The sequence below is a fragment of the Anolis carolinensis genome, unplaced genomic scaffold, assembly GCF_035594765.1.
Source record: "Anolis carolinensis isolate JA03-04 unplaced genomic scaffold, rAnoCar3.1.pri scaffold_13, whole genome shotgun sequence".
Taxonomy (NCBI): Eukaryota; Metazoa; Chordata; class Lepidosauria; order Squamata; family Dactyloidae; genus Anolis; species Anolis carolinensis.
The window spans coordinates 13,454,560-13,478,803 of NW_026943824.1; the positions used below are offsets into that span (position 1 = coordinate 13,454,560).

A 24,244-nucleotide genomic window follows, 5' to 3' on the forward strand; every position below is an offset into this window, starting at 1 on the left:
AGTAAATGAATAAATAATTAATTTTGGACTTAGGTTCGCGCAAAGTCTGAAATGACTTGAAGACACACTACAACAACAACAACAACAACAATCCTAATTAACCTAACTATCTCATTGGCCAGTAGCAGGCCCACACTTCCTATTGAAATCCTGATAGGTTTATGTTAGTTAAAATTATTTTCATTTTTAAATACTGTATTGTTCTTTCATTGTTATTATTGTTGTTTTGCACTACATATAAGATATGTGCAGTGTGCATAGGAATTGGTTCGTTTTTTTCCCCCAAATGATAATTCGGCCCCTCAACAGTCTGAAGGATTGTGGACCGGCCCTCTGCTTTAAAAGTTTGAGGACCCCTGCATTATTGTACTGTTTTAAATGTATTTATTGGATTACTAGCTGTGCCCGGCCACGCGTTGCTGTGGCGAAGTATGGTGGTATGGGAAATAAAGTATTGAGGAATTGGTGGTAGTTAAGGTCAAGGGTCCCTGTTACCAGGTGAGTGTACAGCGGAATCAGCAGCGTCCAGTTAACACCATGTGCAAAAGACTCAAACCAGGCAGAGGAATTGAATGAACAAAAGGAAACTTTACTTGTTGAGTTGAAGTCAAATAAACAGTTCAGCAATCATACAATGTCCATGTAGTTGCATAGGATCAATAACTAATCAATCAGCATTCAAAATATATCCAGCATAGCATATATAAACTGCTACTTGACCATAGCTACCCTGTTTCCCCTAAAACAAGACATCCCCAGAAAATAAGACCTAGTAGAGGTTTTGCTGAATTGCTAAATATAAGGCCTCCACCGAAAGTAAGACCTAGCAAAGTTTTTGTTTGGAAGCAGGCCCAGAGCCTGCCAAACAGAACACCAGAGCATGCAGGATCGGTAAATGTACATACCATAAAGTGTTGTACATGGAAATATTGGTAGTAACAAGAAATTCTTGATAGGATTCATAGTTTGTCTGGTTATGCTGGTTTGTGATGACAACTACTGTAAAGTATATAATAAATGTTCATTTTTTGTTCAATAATAAACGTTAATTCTTCTTCATGGAAAAATAAGACATCACCTGAAAATAAGACCTAGAGCATCTTTGGGAGCAAAAATTAATATAAGACACTGTCTTATTTTCGGGGAAACACGGTATTAGAGAGCCTGTCTTTTTCTGTGCTCTCCCAGCAAGCTCAAATTCCAACTGTCAAATCCAGCCATCTGCCATCAAACCGATACATTGTTGTTTTAGGTGTGGCTTATCTCTCTGCAAAGCTGAGCTCTTTTGCAGAGATCTCCTGCAAACATCTTTGCAAGGATTTCTTTACACACACACATAGCAATTTGGCGCAATAGTCCCCTGGGCTGAGTGGGTTGCTAGGAGACCAAGTGAGCGGAGCTTAGCCTTCTAACTAGCAGCAATTGGATAAAAACAATTATTCTTCTCCCTCTAATTAGGACTTTATTTTTCTTTTCTTTTTGTTGTATCAACCTAGAGGCATGGATGAGGGGTTGTGCTGTCAATTTCCAAGGTTGTGGGGTGTTTACTTTTGTTGTTTTGTCCGCTGCCGTGATGCCATCACTCTTTTATATATATAGATTCTAAATTGATTGTTTTAATTGCTATGCTTTATTTTTGTACTGTACACCGGCATTGAATTTGCCAGATTGTGAGCCGCCCTGAGTCCCTTCGGGTGAGAAGGGCGGCATAGAAATGATGGAAATAAATAATTAAATAAATAAATAATAAAAATAAATACAGTGGAGTCTCACTTATCCAACACTCGCTTATCCAACGTTCTGGATTATTTAATGCATTTTTGTAGTCAATGTTTTCAATACATCGTGATATTTTGGTGCTAAATTCGTAAATACAGTAATTACTACATTGCATTACTGCATATTGAACTACTTATTCTGTCAAATTTGTTGTATAACATGATGTTTTGGTGCTTAATTTGTAAAATCATAAACTATTTTGATGTTTAATAGGCATTTCCTTAATGCCTCCTTATTATACAACATATTCGCTTATCCAACATTCTGCCGGCCCGTTTATGTTGGATAAGTGAGACTCTACTGTAGATGGAAACCGGAAGCTTTTGAAGCCTCACAATGACAATCCAGAGAAAAGTTACTCAAAGGATTCTTTTGGGTTTGTGTTTAATGCTTCCCTTCTTTAAAGGTTCAAGGGACGTGCAGAGAAAAGGAATATCTTCGTTGAAATATTTTTAACCAGCTGGAAAAAAAAATTTCGCGGCAGTGCATTCCACATTTGCGGATGCATCTACGCTATAGAATTAATGCAGTTTGGCACCAATAATAATAGGTAAAGGTTTTCCCCTGACGTTAAGTCCAGTCGTGTCCGACTCTGGGGGTTGGTGCTCATCTCCATTTCTAAGCCGAAGAGCCGGCGTTGTCCGTAGACACCTCCAAGGTCATGTGGCCACTGGCATGAATGCATAGAGTGTTGTTGCCTTCTCACCGGAGCAGTACCTATTGATCTACTCATACTCTGTGGGTTGGTGCTCATCTCCATTTCTAAGCCGAAGAGCCGGCGTTGTCCGTAGACACCTCCAAGGTCATGTGGCCACTGGCATGAATGCATAGAGTGTTGTTGCCTTCTCACCGGAGCAGTACCTATTGATCTACTCATACTCTGTGGGTTGGTGCTCATCTCCATTTCTAAGCCGAAGAGCCGGCGTTGTCCGTAGACACCTCCAAGGTCATGTGGCCACTGGCATGAATGCATAGAGTGTTGTTGCCTTCTCACCGGAGCAGTACCTATTGATCTACTCATACTCTGTGGGTTGGTGCTCATCTCCATTTCTAAGCCAAAGAGCCGGCGTTGTCCGTAGACACCTCCAAGGTCATGTGGCCACTGGCATGAATGCATAGAGTGTTGTTGCCTTCTCACCGGAGCAGTACCTATTGATCTACTCATACTCTGTGGGTTGGTGCTCATCTCCATTTCTAAGCCAAAGAGCCGGCGTGGTCTGTAGACACCTCCAAGGTCATGTGGCCACTGGCATGAATGCATAGAGTGTTGTTGCCTTCCCACCAGAGCAGTACCTATTGATCTACTCATACTCTGTGGGTTGGTGCTCATCTCCATTTCTAAGCCAAAGAGCCGGCGTTGTCTGTAGACACCTCCAAGGTCATGTGGCCACTGGCATGAATGCATAGAGTGTTGTTGCCTTCCCACCAGAGCAGTACCTATTGATCTACTCATACTCTGTGGGTTGGTGCTCATCTCCATTTCTAAGCCAAAGAGCCGGCGTTGTCTGTAGACACCTCCAAGGTCATGTGGCCACTGGCATGAATGCATAGAGTGTTGTTGCCTTCCCACCAGAGCAGTACCTATTGATCTACTCATTCTCTGTGGGTTGGTGCTCATCTCCATTTCTAAGCCAAAGAGCCGGCGTTGTCTGTAGACACCTCCAAGGTCATGTGGACACTGGTATGACTGCATGGAGTGCTGTTGCCTTCCCACCGGAGCAGTACCTATTGATCTACTCATACTCTGTGGGTTGGTGCTCATCTCCATTTCTAAGCCAAAGAGCCGGCGTTGTCCGTAGACACCTCCAAGGTCATGTGGACACTGGCATGACTGCATGGAGTGCTGTTGCCTTCCCGCCGGAGCAGTACCTATTGATCTACTCACATTTGCATGTTTTCGAACTGTTAGGTTGGCAGAAGCTGGGGCTAACAGCGGGTGCTCACTCCGCTCCCCGGATTCAAACCTGCAACCTTTTGGTCTGAAAGTTCAGCAGCTCAGCACTTTAACATGCTGTGCCACTGGGGGCTCCTACCAATAATATTAATAATAATAGGAATTTTTGGGAGTTGTACTTTGACACCCTATGGGTTGAACCATTGAAGGGATTCCCAAAGGTCATCTAGTCCAGCCTCCTCCAAGGACTTTTTTATGATGCCCTGAACATACTACATACTACTACAAAATCTCACAATATGATGATATGTATTATTATTATTATTATTATTATTATTATTATTATTATTATTATTATTATTATTCTCTTACCCATCTGTGTCTTGGAAATTGACGTTCACTCTCTTGGTTGATCCCAGGAGCTCTGCGGAAAAGGAGAGAGAAAAACAGCAGGTGAGAGGAGCAGCAGAAACAAGCAAAACTGAGCATCCCTGCAGATTATTTGGCAATATTTTAAGATATTTCTTCAGCCCAAATCCTATTGCTCAGTCCTAATGGTAGTATATAGAGTTATTCCTATGTCAATGGGGCAGATAGAGTTGGAAGAGATCTCGTGGATCTCACACAGATGTAACACCACTTGCCTAGTTTCCAACAGACCTCACAACCTCTGAGGATGCCTGCCACAGATGTGGGCGAAACGTCAGGAGAGAATGCTTCTGGAACATAGGCATTCAAACTCACAACAACCCAGCCAATCCCAAGTCTCTAAACTGCAAATCCCAGGGCTGAATGGTTTGTTGTTGCCATGGCAGCTAAAGTGCAGCCGTAGCGCCAGTGCGGAAGGACCCCCGGGACCCTCCATCCGGCTGGCCATCCATTTGCGGATGCAGTCAGGCCGCTTCTTCCTTCCGGAGAGCCAATGGATTTCGCCTTTGCTGCAAAAGGGGGAACGAAGCCCCCAATACATGGTTAGCAGCGAAGAGGGTCCATCCATCTTTCTGACAGCAAAGGAAGGAGAAGTTGGGGATGATGGGGGTTGAATTGAGCATGCAAAACAAGCAATATGGATGGCAAGTGTGCACGCAATGGCTCCCACTTAATAATAATAATAATAATAATAATAATAATAATAATAATAATAATAATCAGAGATGAATCCCAGACACTTGGACCTAATGTGCATGCATGCTGTGTTGTCATGTACATATAATAATAATAATAATAATAATAATAATAATAATAATAATAATAATAATATGTAAAGCAAAGTGAAGAACCTGCTTTGATCGAAGTCAAAAATCAGAAACTCCTCAAAGCACCGCAGACAAAAAACCAGTACAAGAAAACCGCACTACAAACTAGGGCTGACAGCTGGCACAACAAAACATTGCATGGGAAGTTCCTTGACAAAATTGAAGGAAAAGCTGATAAGGAGAAGACCTGGCTGTGGCTCACGAATGGGACCCTGAAGAAGGAGACAGAAGGCCTGATCCTTGCAGCCCAGGAGCAAGACATCAGAACAAAGGCCATTCAGGCCAAGATCGAAAAATCAGCTGATGACCCAAAATGCAGACTGTGCAAGGAAACCGACAAAACCATTGATTATATCCTCAGCTGCTGTAAGAAAATCGCACAGACAGACTACAAACAGAGGCACAACTATGTGGCCCAAATGATTCATTGGAACTTATGCCTCAAGTACCACCTCCCAGCAGTAAAGAACTGGTGGGATCACAAACCTACAAGAGTATTGGAAAATGAGCACGCAAAGATACTGTGGGACTTCCGAATCCAGACGGACAAAGTTCTGGAACACAACACACCAGACATCACAGTTGTGGAAAAGAAAAAGGGTTGGATCATTGATGTTGCCATCCCAGGTGACAGTTGCATTGACGAAAAACAACAGGAAAAACCCAGTCGAACACTTCCCAAGTGTCTAGGATTGTGTGATGTATTTTCGGATGATGCGCGCAGATCCCAGTCGGGTGGCCTTTTGCAGTTGGCAGATCGTAATTTTGTCAATGTCTATTGTTTCCAAATGCCAGCTGAAGTCTTTTGGCACAGTACCCAATGTGCCCATCACCACTGGGACCACCTGCACTGGTTTCTGCCAGAGTCTTTGAAATTCAATCTTGAGGTCCTGATTATTATTATTATTAGTATTATGTATTTTTGGATTATTATTATTATTATTATTATTCTGTAATAATAATCACTAACTTCAGCCCTCCACTGAAGGAAAGGTGTGATTTGTCCAAAGTCATCCAACACATTTTTCACTTTTATTATGTGTACATCTGTATATTATTATTATTATTATTATTATTATTATTATTATTATTATTATTATTAATATTATTATTATTAATAATAATAATAATAATATACTGTAATAACAATCATCAACTTCATAGCTATGATGATGATGGCAATGTTGATGGCTTTAAAAGTAGTGAGGCTGAGAGAACAGCCTGTCCCGAGGATTTCAGATGGATTTGCACACAAACCCCATTGCATTATTATTATTATTATTATTATTATTATTATTATTATTATTATTATTATTCTGTAATAACAATCACTAACTTCATAGTTATGATGGCAATGTTGATGGCTTTGAAAGCAGTGAGGCTGAGAGAATGGCCCGTCCCAAGGATTTCAGATGGATTTGCACACAAACCCCATTGCACTATTATTATTATTATTATTATTATTATTATTATTATTAATATACTGTAATAACAATCACCAACTTCATAGCTATGATGATGATGGCAATGTTGATGGCTTTGAAAGCAGTGAGACTGAGAGAACAGCCTGTCCCAAGGATTTCAGATGGATTCGCATGCAGAACCCCATTGCAGCATTATTATTATTATTATTATTATTATTATTATTATTAATAATAATAATAATATACTGTAATAATAATCACCAACTTCACAGCTATGATGATGATGGCAGTGTTGATGGCTTTGAAAGTAGTGAGGCTGAGAGAACAGCCTGTCCCAAGGATTTCAGATGCAGAACCCCATTGCATTATTATTATTATCATTAATAATAATAATAATAATAATAATAATAATAATAATAATAATAATATAATACTGTAATAATAATCACCAACTTCATAGCTATGATGATGATGGCAATGTTGATGGCTTTGAAAGTACTGAGACTGAGAGAGCAGCCTGTCCTAAGGATTTCAGATGGATTCGCACGCAGAACCCCACTGCATTAAAAAGGTTGAACTACAACTCCCAGGGACCCATTGCACTGAGCTTGAGCCATTCGAGGGATGTCAAAGCGCATTGATTGAGCTTGGATGCACCCATGGTGTTGAGCGGCGAATAGAAATGTACGGATCGTGAAACTTGCAAAATAATCGTTGCAGAATCTTGCAAAAACCACAGCAGAAGGCACCCAAAGGTCGCGTGAGGTCCCAACGAAAGGGACTGACGTGGCGCCCGATGCGCTGTCGCTCCCGAAATGCACCGCTCTCTGCCTTTCGGCGACCAGGAGCCTGGTTTGATCTTATTACGATGCGACGTTATTAAGGGAACAGCCAAAGGATCCGGAGAGGGTCACACTGGGTCATGGGGGTCTCACCTTTTCGTTCTAGCGCTAGGGCGGATTGCTCTCGCACGAATGCATTTGCCGGCCCTGGAACCCTGGGAGTTGTAGTTTTGCAAGGCTTTTACAGCCTAAGAGGGTTGGTGACTCTCTTAACGGCAAGTCCCAGCATCATATATTATTGAGCCGAGGATCACAAGCCGGACACAAGCCAGCAGCAAAAAAGGCCAATGCAATTCTAGGTTGCATCCAAGCCTGTAGCCAAGAAAGAGGGGGGGGGGGGGGATAGGGTTTCAAACCACTCACAAAATTTTTCAGGTTAAAAAAAACCTGAATTTGGGTTAACCAACCCCCCCTGCAAAGTCTATGAGAAGCTAAAAAAATAGTCCATAAATATATTTCATTGAAGATCAGCAGCAAACAAGGCGTCAGAAATAGTCAGGCCTCTCTGGGTACAGAGCCATCTTCTTTCCAGTCAGTATTCAGTAGACTCTCTCTCACACACAGAGAGAAAAACTTGTTCAAACCGGTTCTCCAGTAGCAGGACAGCAACAGTTGCAAACTGATTCCCAGGTCCTTGCAAACTCAGCCAGTTGGCTTCATGCATTTGATTTTCCAGTTAGCACACACACATATATAGTATCTTTGCAAGCCATGACACTCAGTAGACTCACACACACACACACACACACACACACACACAGAGAAACCTGTTCAAACCGGTTCTCCAGCAGCAGGAGAGCAACAGTTGCAAACTTGCTAAGTTGAAAACTTAGCAGGTTGGCTTCATGCATTTGATTTTCAAGTTAACATACACATATATATATTATCTTTGCAAATCATGACACTCAGTACACTCACACAGACAGAGAGAGAGAAGAACCTGTTCAAACCAGTTCTCCAGCAGCAGGACAGCAACAGTTGCAAACTGATTCCCAGGTCCTTGCAAACTCAGCCGGTTGGCTTCATGCATTTGATTTTCCAGTTAACACACACACATATACAGTATCTTTGCAAGCCATGACACTCAGTAGACTCACACACACACACACAGAGAAAAACCTGTTCAAACCGGTTCTCCAGCAGCAGGACAGCAACAGTTGCAAACTGATTCCCAGGTCCTTGCAAACTCAGCCGGTTGGCTTCATGCATTTGATTTTCCAGTTAACACACACACATATACAGTATCTTTGCAAATCATGACACTCAGTAGACTCACACACAACAGAGAGAAAAACCTGTTTAAATCGGTTCTCCAGCAGCAGGACAGCAACAGTTGCAAACTGATTTCCAAGTCCTTGCAAACTCAGCCGGTTGGCTTCATGCATTTGATTTTCAAGTTAACACACACACACACACATATAGTATCTTTGCAAAGCATGACAGGTTCTTGTCTAATCCAAGCCTTGCCAAAAGGACAATGGAACAGGAGCAAAGAGAAGAAGCAGCAAAGTCGGTGCAAAGTTTGCCCATGCCTGATCTGGATTTGGAAACTGGATTACATGGCAGCGTAGACCCAGCCTGAGTCTCCATGCACAAGCCGAGAAAGTGCAAAAAGTGGGTTGCTCTTTCTCTACCTATTGGATGCAATAATTGCTGTTCTGGGTTAACCAACACGCAGAGAACGGAAAGCGATTTGCCAAATTGCCAGGGTGACGGTCCAAAGGTTGGCACCAAAGGTTGCATACAAAAGGAAACCCCTTCCATACAAAACCGCTTTGAGGTTGCCAGCCCAAAACAAACCCCTTCCAAGGCTGGCAAGGGCTCAATGGGGGATTGTAGGCCTCCGTGAAGCGCCAAGGACAATAGGAGCAGCACTAACTTCCCCGGCTGCATATCAATGGGAAGGAAAGCCGTGGGATGCGGAAGCCACGCTAGAGCCATCCCTGCCAACTTTCTTTGTGCTTTCTGGTGGCACAAACTGGCTCTCTCAAAAAGGGACCTCAAGTCACCAAATATGGACGTAGATGGGCGTAAATGATTGACTCAATCCAAGCTCCCCTGACAGAGGGCCATCCACCTTCTGCATAATAATGATGATGATAATAATAATAATAATTATTGTTATCAAACATCTAAGAAATCTCACAAAATTTCACATCTGATGTACATGGATGACCTGAAGCTGTATGGGAAAACGGAAATTGAAATCCAGTCTCTGACTAACACTGTCCGAATTTTTAGCACTGATATCAACATGGAGTTTGGTTTGGACAAATGTTCGACAGTGGCATTGAAGAAGGGAAAAATCATTGAAAGTGAGGGCATAAATATGCCCAATGGCCAAACAATAAAGTGTCATCAGCCAGAGGCCTATAAATATCTGGGCATATTACAGCTGGACAACATCAAGCATGAACATGTGAAGACTGTGGTCAGCAAAGAATACACACAAAGGGTCAGAAAAATTCTCAAAAGCAAGCTCAATGGAGGCAACACCATCAAGGCCATAAACACCTGGGCCATACCTGTCATAAGAAATACTGCTGGCATCATAAACTGGACACAGGCAGAACTGGACAATTTGGACAGAAAAACAAGAAAACTCATGACCATTCATCATTCACTGCACCCTCGCAGTGATGTTGACCGGCTCTATCTGCCTAGAAGATCAGGGGGCAGAGGACTCTTACAAGTCAAACAAGCAGTCAAAGAAGAAGAACATGCCCTGGCAGAAGATGTAAACCAAAATTAAGTACCTGCTTTGATTGAAGTCAAAAATCAGAAACTCCTCAAAGCACAGCAGACAAAAAACCAGTACAAGAAAATCGCTGGGAGGTGGTACTTGAGGCATAAGTTCCAATGAATCATTTGGGCCATATAGTTGTGCCTCTGTTTGTAGTCTATTTGTGCAATTTTCTTACAGCAGCTGAGGATATGATCAATGGTTTCGTTGGTTTCCTTGCAGAGTCTGCATTTTGGGTCATCAGCTGATTTTTCAATCTTGGCCTGAATTGCCTTTGTCCTGATGTCTTGCTCCTGGGCTGCAAGGATCAGGCCTTCTGTCTCCTTCTTCAGGGTCCCATTCGTGAGCCAGAGCCAGGTCTTCTCCTTATCAGCTTTTCCTTCAATTTTGTCAAGGAACTTTCCATGCAATGCTTCCTTGTGCCAGCTGTCAGCTCTAGTTTGTAGTGCGGTTTTCTTGTACTGATTTTTTGTCTGCTGTGATTTGAGGAGTTTCTGATTTTTGACTTCAATCAAAGCAGCTTCTTCACTTTGCTTTACATCTTCTGCCAGGGCATGTTCTTCTTCTTTGACTGCTTGTTTGACTTGTAAGAGTCCTCTGCCCCTGATCTTCTAGGCAGATATAGCCGGTCAACATCACTGCGAGGGTGCAGTGAATGATGAATGGTCATGAGTTTTCTTGTTTTTCTGTCCAAATTGTCCAGTTCCATCTGTGTCCAGTTTATGATGCCAGCAGTATATCTTATGACAGGTATGGCCCAGGTGTTTATGGTCTTGATGGTGTTGCCTCCATTGAGCTTGCTTTTGAGAATTTTTCTGACCCTTTGTGTGTATTCTTTGCTGACCACAGTCTTCACATGTTCATGCTTGATGTTGTTCAGCTGTAATATGCCCAGATATTTATAGGCCTCTGGCTGATGACACTTTATTGTTTGGCCATTGGGCATATTTATGCCCTCACTTTCAATGATTTTTCCCTTCTTCAATGCCACTGTCGAACATTTGTCCAAACCAAACTCCATGCTGATATCAGTGCTAAAAATTCGGACAGTGTTAGTCAGAGACTGGATTTCAGTTTCCGTTTTCCCATACAGCTTCAGGTCATTCATGTACATCAGATGCGAAATTTTGTGAGATTTCTTAGATGTTTGATAGCCGAGATTTGTTTTTTGTAAGATTGTTGACAGAGGGATCATGGCAATAATGAAAAGCAGAGGGGACAATGAGTCTCCCTGGAAAATTCCTCTCCTGATGTTGACAAGTCCATAGCTTTCATTTCCAACAAACAGTTCAGCTTTCCAGTGCTCCATCATGTTTTATTATTATTATTATTATTATTATTATTATTATTATTATTATTATTATTATTTATACCATGCCTCTGGAGAGTCCTGTTCCCTATCTGCCTGCTCCTCCCAAATGTTCCCGATCGGTCCTTCTGCACCCTATTTCCATTCTGTCCACCCTTTTTGGAAGCACTCCACTTGACCGCGGCCTAAATGGGCCTAAAAATAGCCCCTTCCGAACCAGGAGCTGCAACTGGAGCCGATGCAATGATTCGCCCATTTGGCAAAGGCGAGATTTCCCTTTTGCTGCATCTTTCGGGGAAAAGACAGAACCTGCGGCACGTCTCTGCCGTGCGCCTCGGTCGTGCGCTTCCGAATGGAACAAGGGGAAGCCTAATAAACATCATCGACGCCTGGGAGGAAGTGCGGACCTGTCTCTCCTCCTCGCGTGTGGGAGGGAGACGCAAGACACTCGCTGTTGTGTTGCTTCCAATGCAAGGAGAGGAACAGGCGATGAGCAAGCCGGCAAGAGATTATTATTATTATTATTCCCTACTAATTATACGGCATTTAGAAAACCAAAGTGGCTCTTGTCTTTTCAAAAAATACAAATAGGCATGTCGTGCTCTCTCCATTTGTTTCGCAAGGCGCTGTCATCGGTGGCACAAAACAAAGGGAGAATTCGCTCCAGATTTTAGTCCAAACTTTGAACCAGAGGCTGGGTGGCCATCTGTTCGAAGGACTTTGATTGTGTCCCTTTGCATGGTAGAAGGAGCCAGGCCGGATGGCCTTTAGGGGTTCCTATGGCTCTCTAGACCTCTTTCTCCATGAGCCTGCTAAGATCAATGAGGCTGGATGGCCATCTGTTGGGAGGGCTTTGATGGTGTCCTTCTGCATGGTAGGTAGGGATGAACTAGATGGCCTTTAAAGGACCCTCTCAACTCCAGGATCCTATGATTCTATGGTTCTATTTTTCCATGAGCCTGGTAAGGTCTATGAGGCTGGATGGCCATCTGTTGGGAAGGCTTTGATGGTGTCCTTCCACATAGTAGAAGGGGCTGGACTAGATGGCCTTTAGAGGGCCCTCCCAACTCCTATGGTTCTATAGTCCTATTTCTCCACGAGCCTGCTAAGGTCTATGAGGCTGGATGGCCATCTGTTGGGAAGGCTTTGATGGTGTCCTTCCACATAGTAGAAGAGGCTGGACTAGATGGCCTTTAGAGGGCCCTCCCAACTCCTATGGTTCTATAGTCCTATTTCTCCACGAGCCTGCTAAGGTCTATGAGGCTGGATGGCCATCTGTCGGGAGGGCTCTGATGGTGTCCTTCTGCATGGTAGAAGGGGTGAGAACAGATGGCCTTTAGAGGACCCTTCCAACTCTAGGATCCTATGAATCTATAGTCCTATTTCTCCATGAGCCTGCTAAGGTTTATGAGTCTGGATGGCCATCTGTTGGGAGGGCTTTGATGGTGTCCTTCTGCATAATAGAAGGGGATGAACTAGATGGCCTTTAAAGGATCTTCTCAACTCCAGGATCCTATCATTCTATGGTCCTATTTCTCCAAGTGGGATCAAAGTGAGCTAATTCTACAATGTAGACGCACCCAAGGCATAATGACTATTCGGCAGTGCATTTGGTATGGCAAAATAAATACAGTAGGGTCTCAATTATCCAACGTTCTGGATTATCCAACGCATTTTTGGAGTCAATGTTTTCAATACATCATGATATTTTGGTGCTAAATTCATAAATACAGTAATTACTACATAGCATTACTGTGTATTGAACTATTTTTTTCTGCCATATTTGTTGTCTAACAATGTTTTGGTGCTTCATTTGTAAAATCATAACCTAATTTGATATTTAATAGGCTTTTCCTTAATGCCTCCTTATTATCCACCATATTCGCTTATCCAACATTCTGCCAGCCTGTTTATGTTGGATAAGTGAGATTCTACTGTACCATATATACAGGAGTATAAGCTGACCCAAATATAAGCCAACCAGGACCCTCACCTGAGTATAAGCCGAGGGGGGCTTTTTCAGTCTTAAAAAAAGGGCTGAAAAACTAGGCTTATACTTGAGTATATACAGTATCCATTATAGCAGAAGCCAACATTCGCCATCTGCTATTATTAACATTAGGTGCATCTACACTGAAGAATTAATGTGGTTTAACAACCGGTAGGCTCTCAAGAATTGTGGGAGTCAAAGTCTAAAACACAAGGAGGGCCGAAGTTTGCCCATGCCTGGGCTAGCCTCTATGGAACCCTGCAATGGCTAATATTAATAATCAATATTAACACAACAGCTCAAAACAAGCCAGTGCTTTTGATTGCATACGCCAAGGGGTTGGTCTAAATGGCCTCCGGGGTCCCCTCCCTGGCATCCGCTTCCGTGGCCTCATTCCAGAATCGGCGGAGGGACGGAGAAGCTTTGCTTAATCTTCCCTGGGATTTTCTGCCTGTGGCTTCCCTGCCCACGTTTTAAAAAGGGCTCAGAGAAATACACTAAACAAACATTCTCCCACTCAGGCACCGAAATATCCTTCAGCCCAAATAAGAGAAAAATAGCGAGAGGCTGCGTTAGCCAAACCAGCCATTAACGGAGCAGGCGGTCTTCACCTTCCGAGTGGCACAGGTGTGTTCAGAACACACCTGGCATACAATTATAGTATATTATTATAGTACCGTATTATATTATGCCACAAAGGAAGACAGTTCGGAATTATAAATAAAGGATGCTCGACCTGTATTATATTTTTTGACATGATTAACAAGACGTATGTTATGTATGTATGTACATACATCTGCCTTCTCCAGGGCCTGAAAATGAAACTGAGCTGCATCTAAAGGGCCCATTGAGGAACAACAACATTTCCAGTAGACAATGGTATTCAAACAACAACAACAACATTATTTCCAGTGGACAATGGTATTCAAGAAACAACAACATCAACAATAACGTTTCCAGTGGACAATGGTATTCAAGAAACAACAACATCAACAACATATTTCCAGTGGACAATGGTATTCAAGAAACAACAACATCAACAATAACATTTCCAGTGGACAATGGTATTTGAGCAGCTCCAGCAACAATAACGTTTTCAGGGGACAATAGTACTCCAACAACAACATTTCCAATAGGCAATGGTATTCAAACAACAACAACAACATTTCCAGTGGACAATAGTATTCGAGCAACAACAACATCAACAATAATGTTTCCAGTGAACAATGGTATTTCAGCAGCTCCAGCAACAATGACGTTTTCAGGAGACAGTGGTACTCCAACAACAACATTTCCAATGGGCAATGGTATTCAAACAACAACAACAACAACATTTCTAGTGGACAATAGTATTCGAGCAACAACAACATCAACAATACTGTTACCTGTACACAATGTTATTTGAGCAGCACCAGCAACAATGACGTTTCCAGGGGATAATAGTACTCCAAAAGCAACAACAACAACAACATTTCCAGTGGACAATAGTATTCGAGCAACAATAACATCAACAATACAGTTACCTGTACACAATGGTATTTGAGCAGCACCAGCAACAACAATGTTTCCAGGGGACAATGGTACTCCAACAACAACAAAAACTTCAGTGGACAATAGTATTCAAGAAACAACAACATCAACAATAACGTTTCCAGTGGACAATGGTATCTGAGCAGCACCAGCAACAATGAGTGTTTCCAGTGGATAATAGTATTCAAGCAACAACAACATCAACAACAACATTTCCAGTGGATAATAGTATTCAAGCAACAACATCATCAACAACAACATTTCCAGTGGATAATGGTATTCAAGCAACAACATCATCAACAACAACGTTTCCAGCGAGCAATGGTATTTGAGCGGCACCAGCAACAACGGTGTTTCCAGGGGATAATAGTACTCTGACAACAACAACAACAATTCCAGTGGACAATAGTATTCCAGTAAAAACAACATCAACATCAACAAAATGGTATTTGAGCAGCACCAGCAACAATGATGTTTCCAGGGGATAATAGTACTCCAAAAACAACAACAACATTTCCAGTGGACAACAGTATTCAAGCAACAACAACAACAACAACGTTTCAAGTGGACAATGGTATTTGAGCAGCACCAGCAACAATGACGTTTCCAGGGAATAATAGTACTCCAAAAACAACAACAACAACTCCAGTGGACATTTCCAGTGGACAATGGTATCTGAGCAGCAACAACAGCAGCAAAAGCAACAACAACAGCAGCAACAACATTTCCAGTGGATAATGGTATCTGAGCAGCAACAACAGCAGCAAAAGCAACAACAACAGCAGCAACAACATTTCCAGTGGATAATGGTATAAAAACAACAACGACGTTTCCAGTGGACAATGGTATTCGTGCAACAATAACATCATCAATGTTTCCAGTGGACAATATTATTTGAGCAACAACAAAACAAGATTTCCAGTGCACAACATTATTCGAACAGCAACAGCAACAACCTTTCCAGTTGGTATTCCAATGGTATTTATCCAAATGAAGCTTGGGTGCTAAGTCTCAAGAGTGCAGAATTCATCCCGTGCATCCAAAATGCAGAAGGGGGTTGGACTGGATGGCCCTTGGGGTCTCGCCTAACTCAAACTGGTATAAATGGGAGAGAATGATGGTCCAGCTTCCAGCTTCGGAGGGCATGCTTTTGGTCCCGAAAGGGTCCCTACAGCCCCGGGCTTCCTTCTCCGTAGACTGCAGGCCACATCTTCTCCGTGTATGCATCCCATCACATCCACAACATTGCAGACTTGTGACGGGCCGTTTAATACACCAGCCTCTGCGCTATTTGGACTGACAATCTGCTTACGGCACAGTCGCCCCTCCGCATCCACAGGTTCAGCCATCCGCAGCTTGAAAATATTTTGAAATATTCCCAAAAGCAAGCCTTGATTTGGCCATTGGATGAGGCCATTGTATACAATGGGACTGGAGCATCAGCATCCATGGATTCAAACATCCATGACTTGAAAATCCCCAAAAGCAAACCTGGATTTGGCCATTTTATGATGCCATTGTACACTGTGGTTCCTAAGAGGTTTGTTAGTCAAATGCCTGAATGTTTTTAAAATATTTTTATGGATTTAATCAGAATTGTTTTAATACTAATTGTGCTTAATACTGTTTTAGTATTTGCATGATGACCCAAAATGCAGACTCTGCAAGGAAACCGACGAAACCATTGATCATATCCTCAGCTGCTGTAAGAAAATTGCACAGACAGACTACAAACAGAGGTACAACTACGTGGCCCAAATGATTCATTGGAACTTATGCCTCAAGTACCACCTCCCAGCAGCAAAGAACTGGTGGGATCACAAACCTGCAAAAGTATTGGGAAATGAGCACGCAAAGATACTGTGGGACTTCCGAATCCAGACTGACAAAGTTCTGGAACACAACACACCAGACATCACAGTTGTGGAAAAGAAAAAGGTTTGGATCATTGATGTCGCCATCCCAGGTGACAGTTGCATTGACAAAAAACAACAGGAAAAACTCAGCCGCTCTCAGGACCTCAAGATTGAACTTCAAAGACTCTGGCAGAAACCAGTGCAGGTGGTCCCGGTGGTGATGGGCACATTGGGTGCCGTGCCAAAAGATCTCAGCCGGCATTTGGAAACAATAGACATTGACAAAATTACGATCTGCCAACTGCAAAAGGCCACCCTGCTGGGATCTGCGCACATCATCCGAAAATACATCACACAGTCCTAGACACTTGGGAAGTGTTCGACTTGTGATTTTGTGATACGAAATCCAGCATATCTATCTTGTTTGCTGTGTCATAATAAAATAATAATAATAATAATAATAATAATAATAATAATAATAATAATAATAATAATAATAATACAAAATACATCACACAGTCCTAGACGCTTGGGAAGTGTTCAACTTGTGATTTTGTGATACGAAATCCAGCATATCGATCTTGTTTGCTGTGTCATAATAAAATAATAATAATAATAATAATAATAATAATAATAATAATAATAATAATAATAATACAAAATACATCACACAGTCCTAGACGCTTGGGAAGTGTTCAACTTGTGATTTTGTGATACGAAATCCAGCATATCGATCTTGTTTGCTGTGTCATTATAAAATAATAAGATGATGATGATATTTTTCAGTGCAGTTACATTTGAGTCTCTGTACTTATGGATTCTGCATCCACGGATTGCACAGAATGGGACTCGCCATTAAAATGGGACTTGAGCAGCCATGGATTCTGCAACCACGGATTCCACCATCCAAGGCTTGAACATATTCCCTATCTTATATTATCTTGATTTTGCCATTTTATATTAGGGATAACATTTTGCAATGGCATCAAATATAATGGGACTTGAGAATCCCGGAATTTGGGGGATCCTGAAATCAAACCAAGGTCTTGCTGTAATTACAAGCGATGCCATGCTTTGAATCACAATAATTCTGAATCATGGCATTTTCTGTAAACAGAAAATGGCTCCCCGTGTTGTGTTTGATCCAGATCGAATGTACAGAAGAGCAGCGAGACGGAGGAAGGGGGCAGGGAGGCTCCGGCATCGTTCGGCCGCCCTAAGCCGGGCCCGCATGAAAGTGCACGCACATAGAGATGCACATACAAATGCACGGAAGGGGGGCACGAGGAGGCAGGCGGCCATCTGCTACCGACGGAGACAGCCGACAAACCGTCTGCTGTGGGCAAACACTCGCCGGCAGGATGGCAGCCCTGCCGTAGCCGGCGCTGCCAGGAAGGACCCGGTTCAGCAGGAGCGCATGGCGCACCGACCGGAGCAACACCTTCGCCTCCAAAAAGGCACCTTTCCCTTGGAGAGATGCCAAGGGCGGAGCAGACGAAGCGGCATACAAAAGACGTGCCACGGGGACCGTCACCAGTGGATATAATGCCACTTGCATATACCCGTATCGAGTCTCATGCACTGTCAAATCTAAAGTGTTGTGTAAAGGTTTTCCCCTGACATTAAGTCTAGTCGTGTCCGATTCTGGGGCTTGGTGCTCATCTCCATTTCTAAGCCAAAGAGCCGGCGTTGTCCATAGACACCTCCAAAGTCATGTGGCCACTGGCATGACTGCATGGAGAGCCCTTACCTTCCCGCCAGAGAGGTACCTTTTGATCTACTCACATTTGCATGTTTTCGAACTGCTAGGTTGGCAGGAGCTGGAGCTAACAGCGGGCGCTCACTCCGCTCCCCGGATTTGAACCTGGGACCTTTCGGTCTGCAAGTTCAGCAGCTCAGCACTTGAACACACTGCGCCACCAGGGGCCCCTTGGAACACGGCCATACAGCCCCGAAAACACACAACAACCCTGTGATTCTGGCCATGAAAGCCTTTGACAACACAAGCAACAGAGCCGGCGTTGTCCATAGACACCTCCAAGGTCATGTGGCCACTGGCATGACTGCATGGAGCATTGTTACCTTCCCGCCAGAGCAGTACCTATTGATCTACTCATACTCTTTGGGTTGGTGCTCATCTCCATTTCTAAGCTGAAGAGCCGGCGTTGTCCGTAGACACCTCCAAGGTTATGTGGCCACTGGCATGACTGCATGGAGTGCCATTACCTTCCCGCCAGAGCAGTACCTATTGATCTACTCACACTCTTTGGGTTGGTGCTCATCTCCATTTCTAAGCCGAAGAGCCGGCGTTGTCCATAGACACCTCCAAGGTCATGTGGCCACTGGCATGACTGCATGGAGCATTGTTACCTTCCTGCCAGAGCAGTACCTATTGATCTACTCATACTCTTTGGGTTGGTGCTCATCTCCATTTCTAAGCCGAAGAGCCGGCGTTGTCCGTAGACACCTCCAAGGTTATGTGGCCACTGGCATGACTGCATGGAGTGCCATTACCTTCCCGCCAGAGCAGTACCTATTGATCTACTCACACTCTTTGGGTTGGTGCTCATCTCCATTTCTAAGCCGAAGAGCCGGCACTGTCCGTAGACACCTCCAAGGTCATGCGGCCACTGGCATGACTGCATGGAGCGCCGTTCCCTTCCCTATTGATCTACTCACATTGGCATGTTTTCGAACTGCTAGCATGGCAGAAGCTGGGGCCAACAGCGGGTGCTCACTCCGCTCCCCGGATTCAAACCTGTGACCTTTCAGTCCACAAGTTCAACAGCTCAGTGCTTTAACACGCTGCGCCACCAGGGGCCCTTGGGATGCTGGTACATGAAGTGATTTATAGTTTCCAAATCATGACCTCCCTGAACCACAGCAAGCTGGTTAACAAGTGTCCCAGAAGCAAGCAAAATACAAGAGAGACCTTTCACAATAAAAGCATGCTTCAGCCCATCTGTCAGAAGATTCCTATCAAGGAGCCTCCGGTGGCCTAGGGGATAAAAGCCTCATGACTTGAAGGTTGGGTTGCTGACCTGAAGGCTGCCAGGTTCGAATCCTACCTGGGGAGAGCGTGGATGAGCTCCCTCTATCAGCTCCAGCTCCATTCGGGGACATGAGAGAAGCCTCCCACAAGGATGGTAGAACATCAAAACATCCGGGCGTCCCATGGGCAACGTCCTTGCAGACAGCCAATTCTCTCACTCCAGAAGCAACTCTGGTTGCTCCTGACATGAAAAAAAGCAGAGTCCAACTGCCAACATCTGACCTTATCTACATACACTGATTAGTAAACTCACATGTTCAGCTTTTCATCCAAAATATCCAAAGGTTTTAACCTTCACCATTGCAATATATAAAACTATACAATCAGGATCCACAGATCCTCATTCCTTGTACTTCTAAACCATCAGAGTCATCCGATACAACATACATACATATACATACAACATAGGAAGCTATTCACACTGAGTCACACAGGAGAGAGAAAGATGGATTCTTTCCTGCTCTTTATAGAGCCACCTGCTGATAGGTCATCAGTAAGGGACATTGCTGATGCAATCTCTTTGCTATAACCCTCTTATGTTTATGACTCAATCATTATCACAGCGGCAAAAAGTGCGCTCTTTGTAATTTGGCCAAAAAAGGTGCGCATTACTGTTGCCACCTGCTTGGAATGCCTTTGTTACAAACAATAGTGTTAGGACACCAAAGCTTCCAGTGATTGAAACCTTGGGGTCCATCTATGCCAGGGGTCCCCAAACTTTTTAAACAGGGGGCCAGTTCACAATCCTTCGGACCATTGGAGGGCCGGACTATAGTTGGCCACCGAGCAATAACAATAATAATAATAATAATAATAATAATAATAATAATAATAATAATAATAATACATCACACAGTCCTAGACACTTGGGAAGTGTTCGACTTGTGATTTTGTGATATGAAATCCAGCATGGCTATCTTGTTTGCTGTGTCATACAATAATAATAATAATAAGGAAACCGACGAAACCATCGATCATCTCCTCAGCTGCTGTAAGAAAATCGCACAGACAGACTACAAACAGAGGCACAACTATGTGGCCCAAATGATTCATTGGAACTTATGCCTCAAGTACCACCTCCCAGCAGTAAAGAACTGGTGGGATCACAAACCTGCAAAAGTGTTGGAAAATGAGCAGGCAAAGATACTGTGGGACTTCCAAATCCAGACTGACAAAGTTCTGGAACACAACACACCAGACATCACAGTTGTGGAAAAGAAATAATAATAATAATAATAATAATAATAATAATAATAATAATAATAGTAATGGTTGTAAGAGAAGAAGAGAACCCTTGGGTCATTTAGCCCAACCCCCTTCTGCCCTTGTGCCGTGGGGGCCGGATAAATGGCATCCGGCCCCCGGGCCTTAGTTTGGGGACCCCTGATCTATGCTGTAGAATTAATCTATTTTAACTGCCTTGGTTCAATGCTATGGAATCCTGTGGGCTGTCGTTTGACAAGGTTTTGAGCTTTCTCACCAAACTACAACTCCCAAAATTGCATAGCATTGAGCCAAGGGCATTTAACTGGGGGTGCTGTCTCTCCAATAGGAGCCCCTTTCGCTTTGGCTCCGAACAAAGATGATCGTATGATGTGAATCTAATGCGCACCCCAATTTTGGCAAGGTCATTTGCCCAAAAAGGGTGAGTATTAAATTCAAGTAAATACAGTAATTGAGATTTTGGGGGTCCTGGAACCAAACCCTCAGTGAGATGCCAATGCAAGAAGAGAGGAAACAGCATAGCGAAAAACGTGCCACGAGACCCCATTCACGGGGCCAATATATTACATGACAGGCAGTCCCCGGGTTACAAATATGTGACTTACAAACGGGGCTGAGACAACAGAAAATGAATCTTCCCCTCAGAAGGGAAATCCACTTTTCCCTTATTATTATAGAGAAAAGGAGGCTCCACTGAAGCTTTCTCTCCAATCCTTCCTTCTACAACAAGCCAAATGTTTCAAAATCCAATTATCACAGGGACAGAAAGTGAGGTGTAATCTTCTGAACAGGAGCTCAGACAGCAAAACAAACACCACAGGGGTGTTAACCCTTCCCTATGCTTCCAAAGCTAATACATATATATTCTTGGCTGGAGTCACACTTCAAAAATGTACGTCATCTTGTCATGGTTTGCAAAGGCACTGTGCTGTGTGTGATAACTGGAAAATGAAGTGCATGAAGTCGATTGGCTGAGCCTGCAAAGACCTGGGGATTGATTTGGTACTGTTTCCGTTCTGCTGCTGCAGAACCAGTTTGGGCAAAATAATAATAATAATAATAATAATAATAATAATAATAATAATAATAATAATACACACAAAGGGTCAGAAAAATTCTCAAAAGCAAGCTCAATGGAGGCAACACCATCAAGGCCATAAACACCGAGCAAGCCTCTGCTTTTCATTATTGCCATGATCCCTCTGTCAACAATCTTACAAAAAACAAATCTCGGCTATCAAACATCTAAGAATTATCACAAAATTTCGCATCTGATGTACATGGATGACCTGAAGCTGTATGGAAAAACGGAAACTGAAATCCAGTCTCTGACTAACACTGTCTGAATTTTTAGCACTGATATCAGCATGGAGTTTGGTTTGGACAAATGTTCAACAGTGGCATTGAAGAAGGGAAAAATCATTGAAAGTGAGGGCATAAATATGCCTAATGGCCAAACAATAAAGTGTCACCAGCCAGAGGCCTATAGATGTCTGGGCATATTACAGCTGGACAACATCAAGTATGAACATCTGAAAACTGTGGTCAGTAAAGAATACTCACAAAGGGTCAGAAAAATTCTCAAAATTCTCAAAAGCAAGCTCAATGGAGGCAACACCATCAAGGCCATAAATATAAGATATACTGCGGGCATCATAAACTGTACACAGGTGGAACTGGACAATTTGGACAGAAAAACAAGAAAACTCATGACCATTCATCATTCACTGCACCCTCACAGTGATGTTGACCAGCTATATCTGCCTAGAAGATCAGGGAGCAGAGGACTCTTGCAAGTCAAACAAGCAGTCAAAGAAGAAGAACATGCCCTGGCAGAATATGTAAAACAAAGTGAAGAACCTGCTTTGACTGAAGTCAAAAATCAGAAACTCCTCAAAGCACAGCAGACAAAAAAACAGTACAAGAAAACCGCACTACAAACTAGAGCTGACAGCTGGCACAACAAAACATTGCATGGAAAGTTCCTTGACAAAATTGAAGGAAAAGCTGACAAGAAGAAGACCTGGCTCTGGCTCACGAATGGGACCCTGAAGAAGGAGACAGAAGGCCTGATCCTTGCAGCCCAGGAGCAAGACATCAGGACAAAGGCAATTCAGGCCAAGATCGAAAAATGACCCAAAATGTAGACTCTGCAAGGAAGCTGACGAATCATTGATCATATCCTCAGCTTCTGTAAGAAAATTGCACAGACAGACTACAAACAGAGGCACAACTACGTAGCCCAAATGATTCATTGGAACTTATGCCTCAAGTACCACCTCCCAGCAGTAAAGAACTGGTGGGATCACAAACCTGCAAAAGTATTGGGAAATGAGCACGCAAAGATACTGTGGGACTTCCGAATCCAGACTGACAAAGTTCTGGAACACAACACACCAGACATCACAGTTGTGGAAAAGAAAAAGGTTTGGATCATTGATGTCGCCATCCCAGGTGACAGTCGCATTGACGAAAAACAACAGGAAAAACTCAGCCGCTCTCAGGACCTCAAGATGGAACTTCAAAGACTCTGGCAGAAACCAGTGCAGGTGGTCCCGGTGGTGATGGGCACACTGGGTGCCGTGCCAAAAGATCTCAGCCGGCATTTGGAAACAATAGACATTGACAAAATTACAATCTGTCAATTGCAAAAGGCTACCCTACTGGGATCTGCACTCATCATCCAAAAATACATCGACGCAAGATCGTGCAACATTGCAACACATTGTGCACAGGTTTGTGTCCATGGAAAGCACATCACTCAGCCAGTGTTTTGGATTTGGGGATCCAGGAACGGGAATGCGTTAGACAGCACTTTCTTGTTTCCAAAGCTGGATAATATTTGAACTGCCTCTAAGAAGAGGAATGTGTCCCTCTGTGTCGATGCAAATTGTGCAACACCGCAACACATTGCGCACAGGTTTGTGTCCAAAGCACATCTCTCAGCCAGTGTTTTGGATTTGGGGGATCCAGGAAAGGGATGCCCAAATGCATCTTTGTAAACCCAATCTTGACAATGTCTGACTTGTTCAATTTGGCATGCTACTATCCTAAATCAAATGAACCAAAGACAGAATCCAGAATTATATGGCAACTGGAGAGGATGGAAAGGATGGCAATTCCTCAATAGTGAGCCATGCCTGTCACAACGCACACAAACCTCACAAATCCTCAGCCGCGATGGAGGAAGGGCCGAAACGGAGCGTCGCCGTGACCCATTTGGCAGCCTTACAGCCGGCCCCATCCTCCCCTTCTTGTGCCGCTCCGGATTCAAATCCTCTTACGCTTTTCCTCCACTGCCTCCAATTCAATCCCTTCCTCTCCGGGTCAAAGGGCCCTTTTCCA

The 24,244-nt window shown here is 43.3% G+C and overlaps 1 protein-coding gene across 1 annotated transcript in view; it reads right to left on the reverse strand.

The window, feature by feature from the left end:
* Positions 1-24,244, reverse strand: part of caskin1 (CASK interacting protein 1) — a 170,385-nt gene that overhangs the window by 81,856 nt on the left and 64,285 nt on the right. The window contains exon 2 of the mRNA XM_062964662.1: positions 4,046-4,097. Coding sequence (XP_062820732.1) covers positions 4,046-4,097 — 52 coding nt within the window. The remainder of the gene's footprint in view (positions 1-4,045; positions 4,098-24,244) is intronic.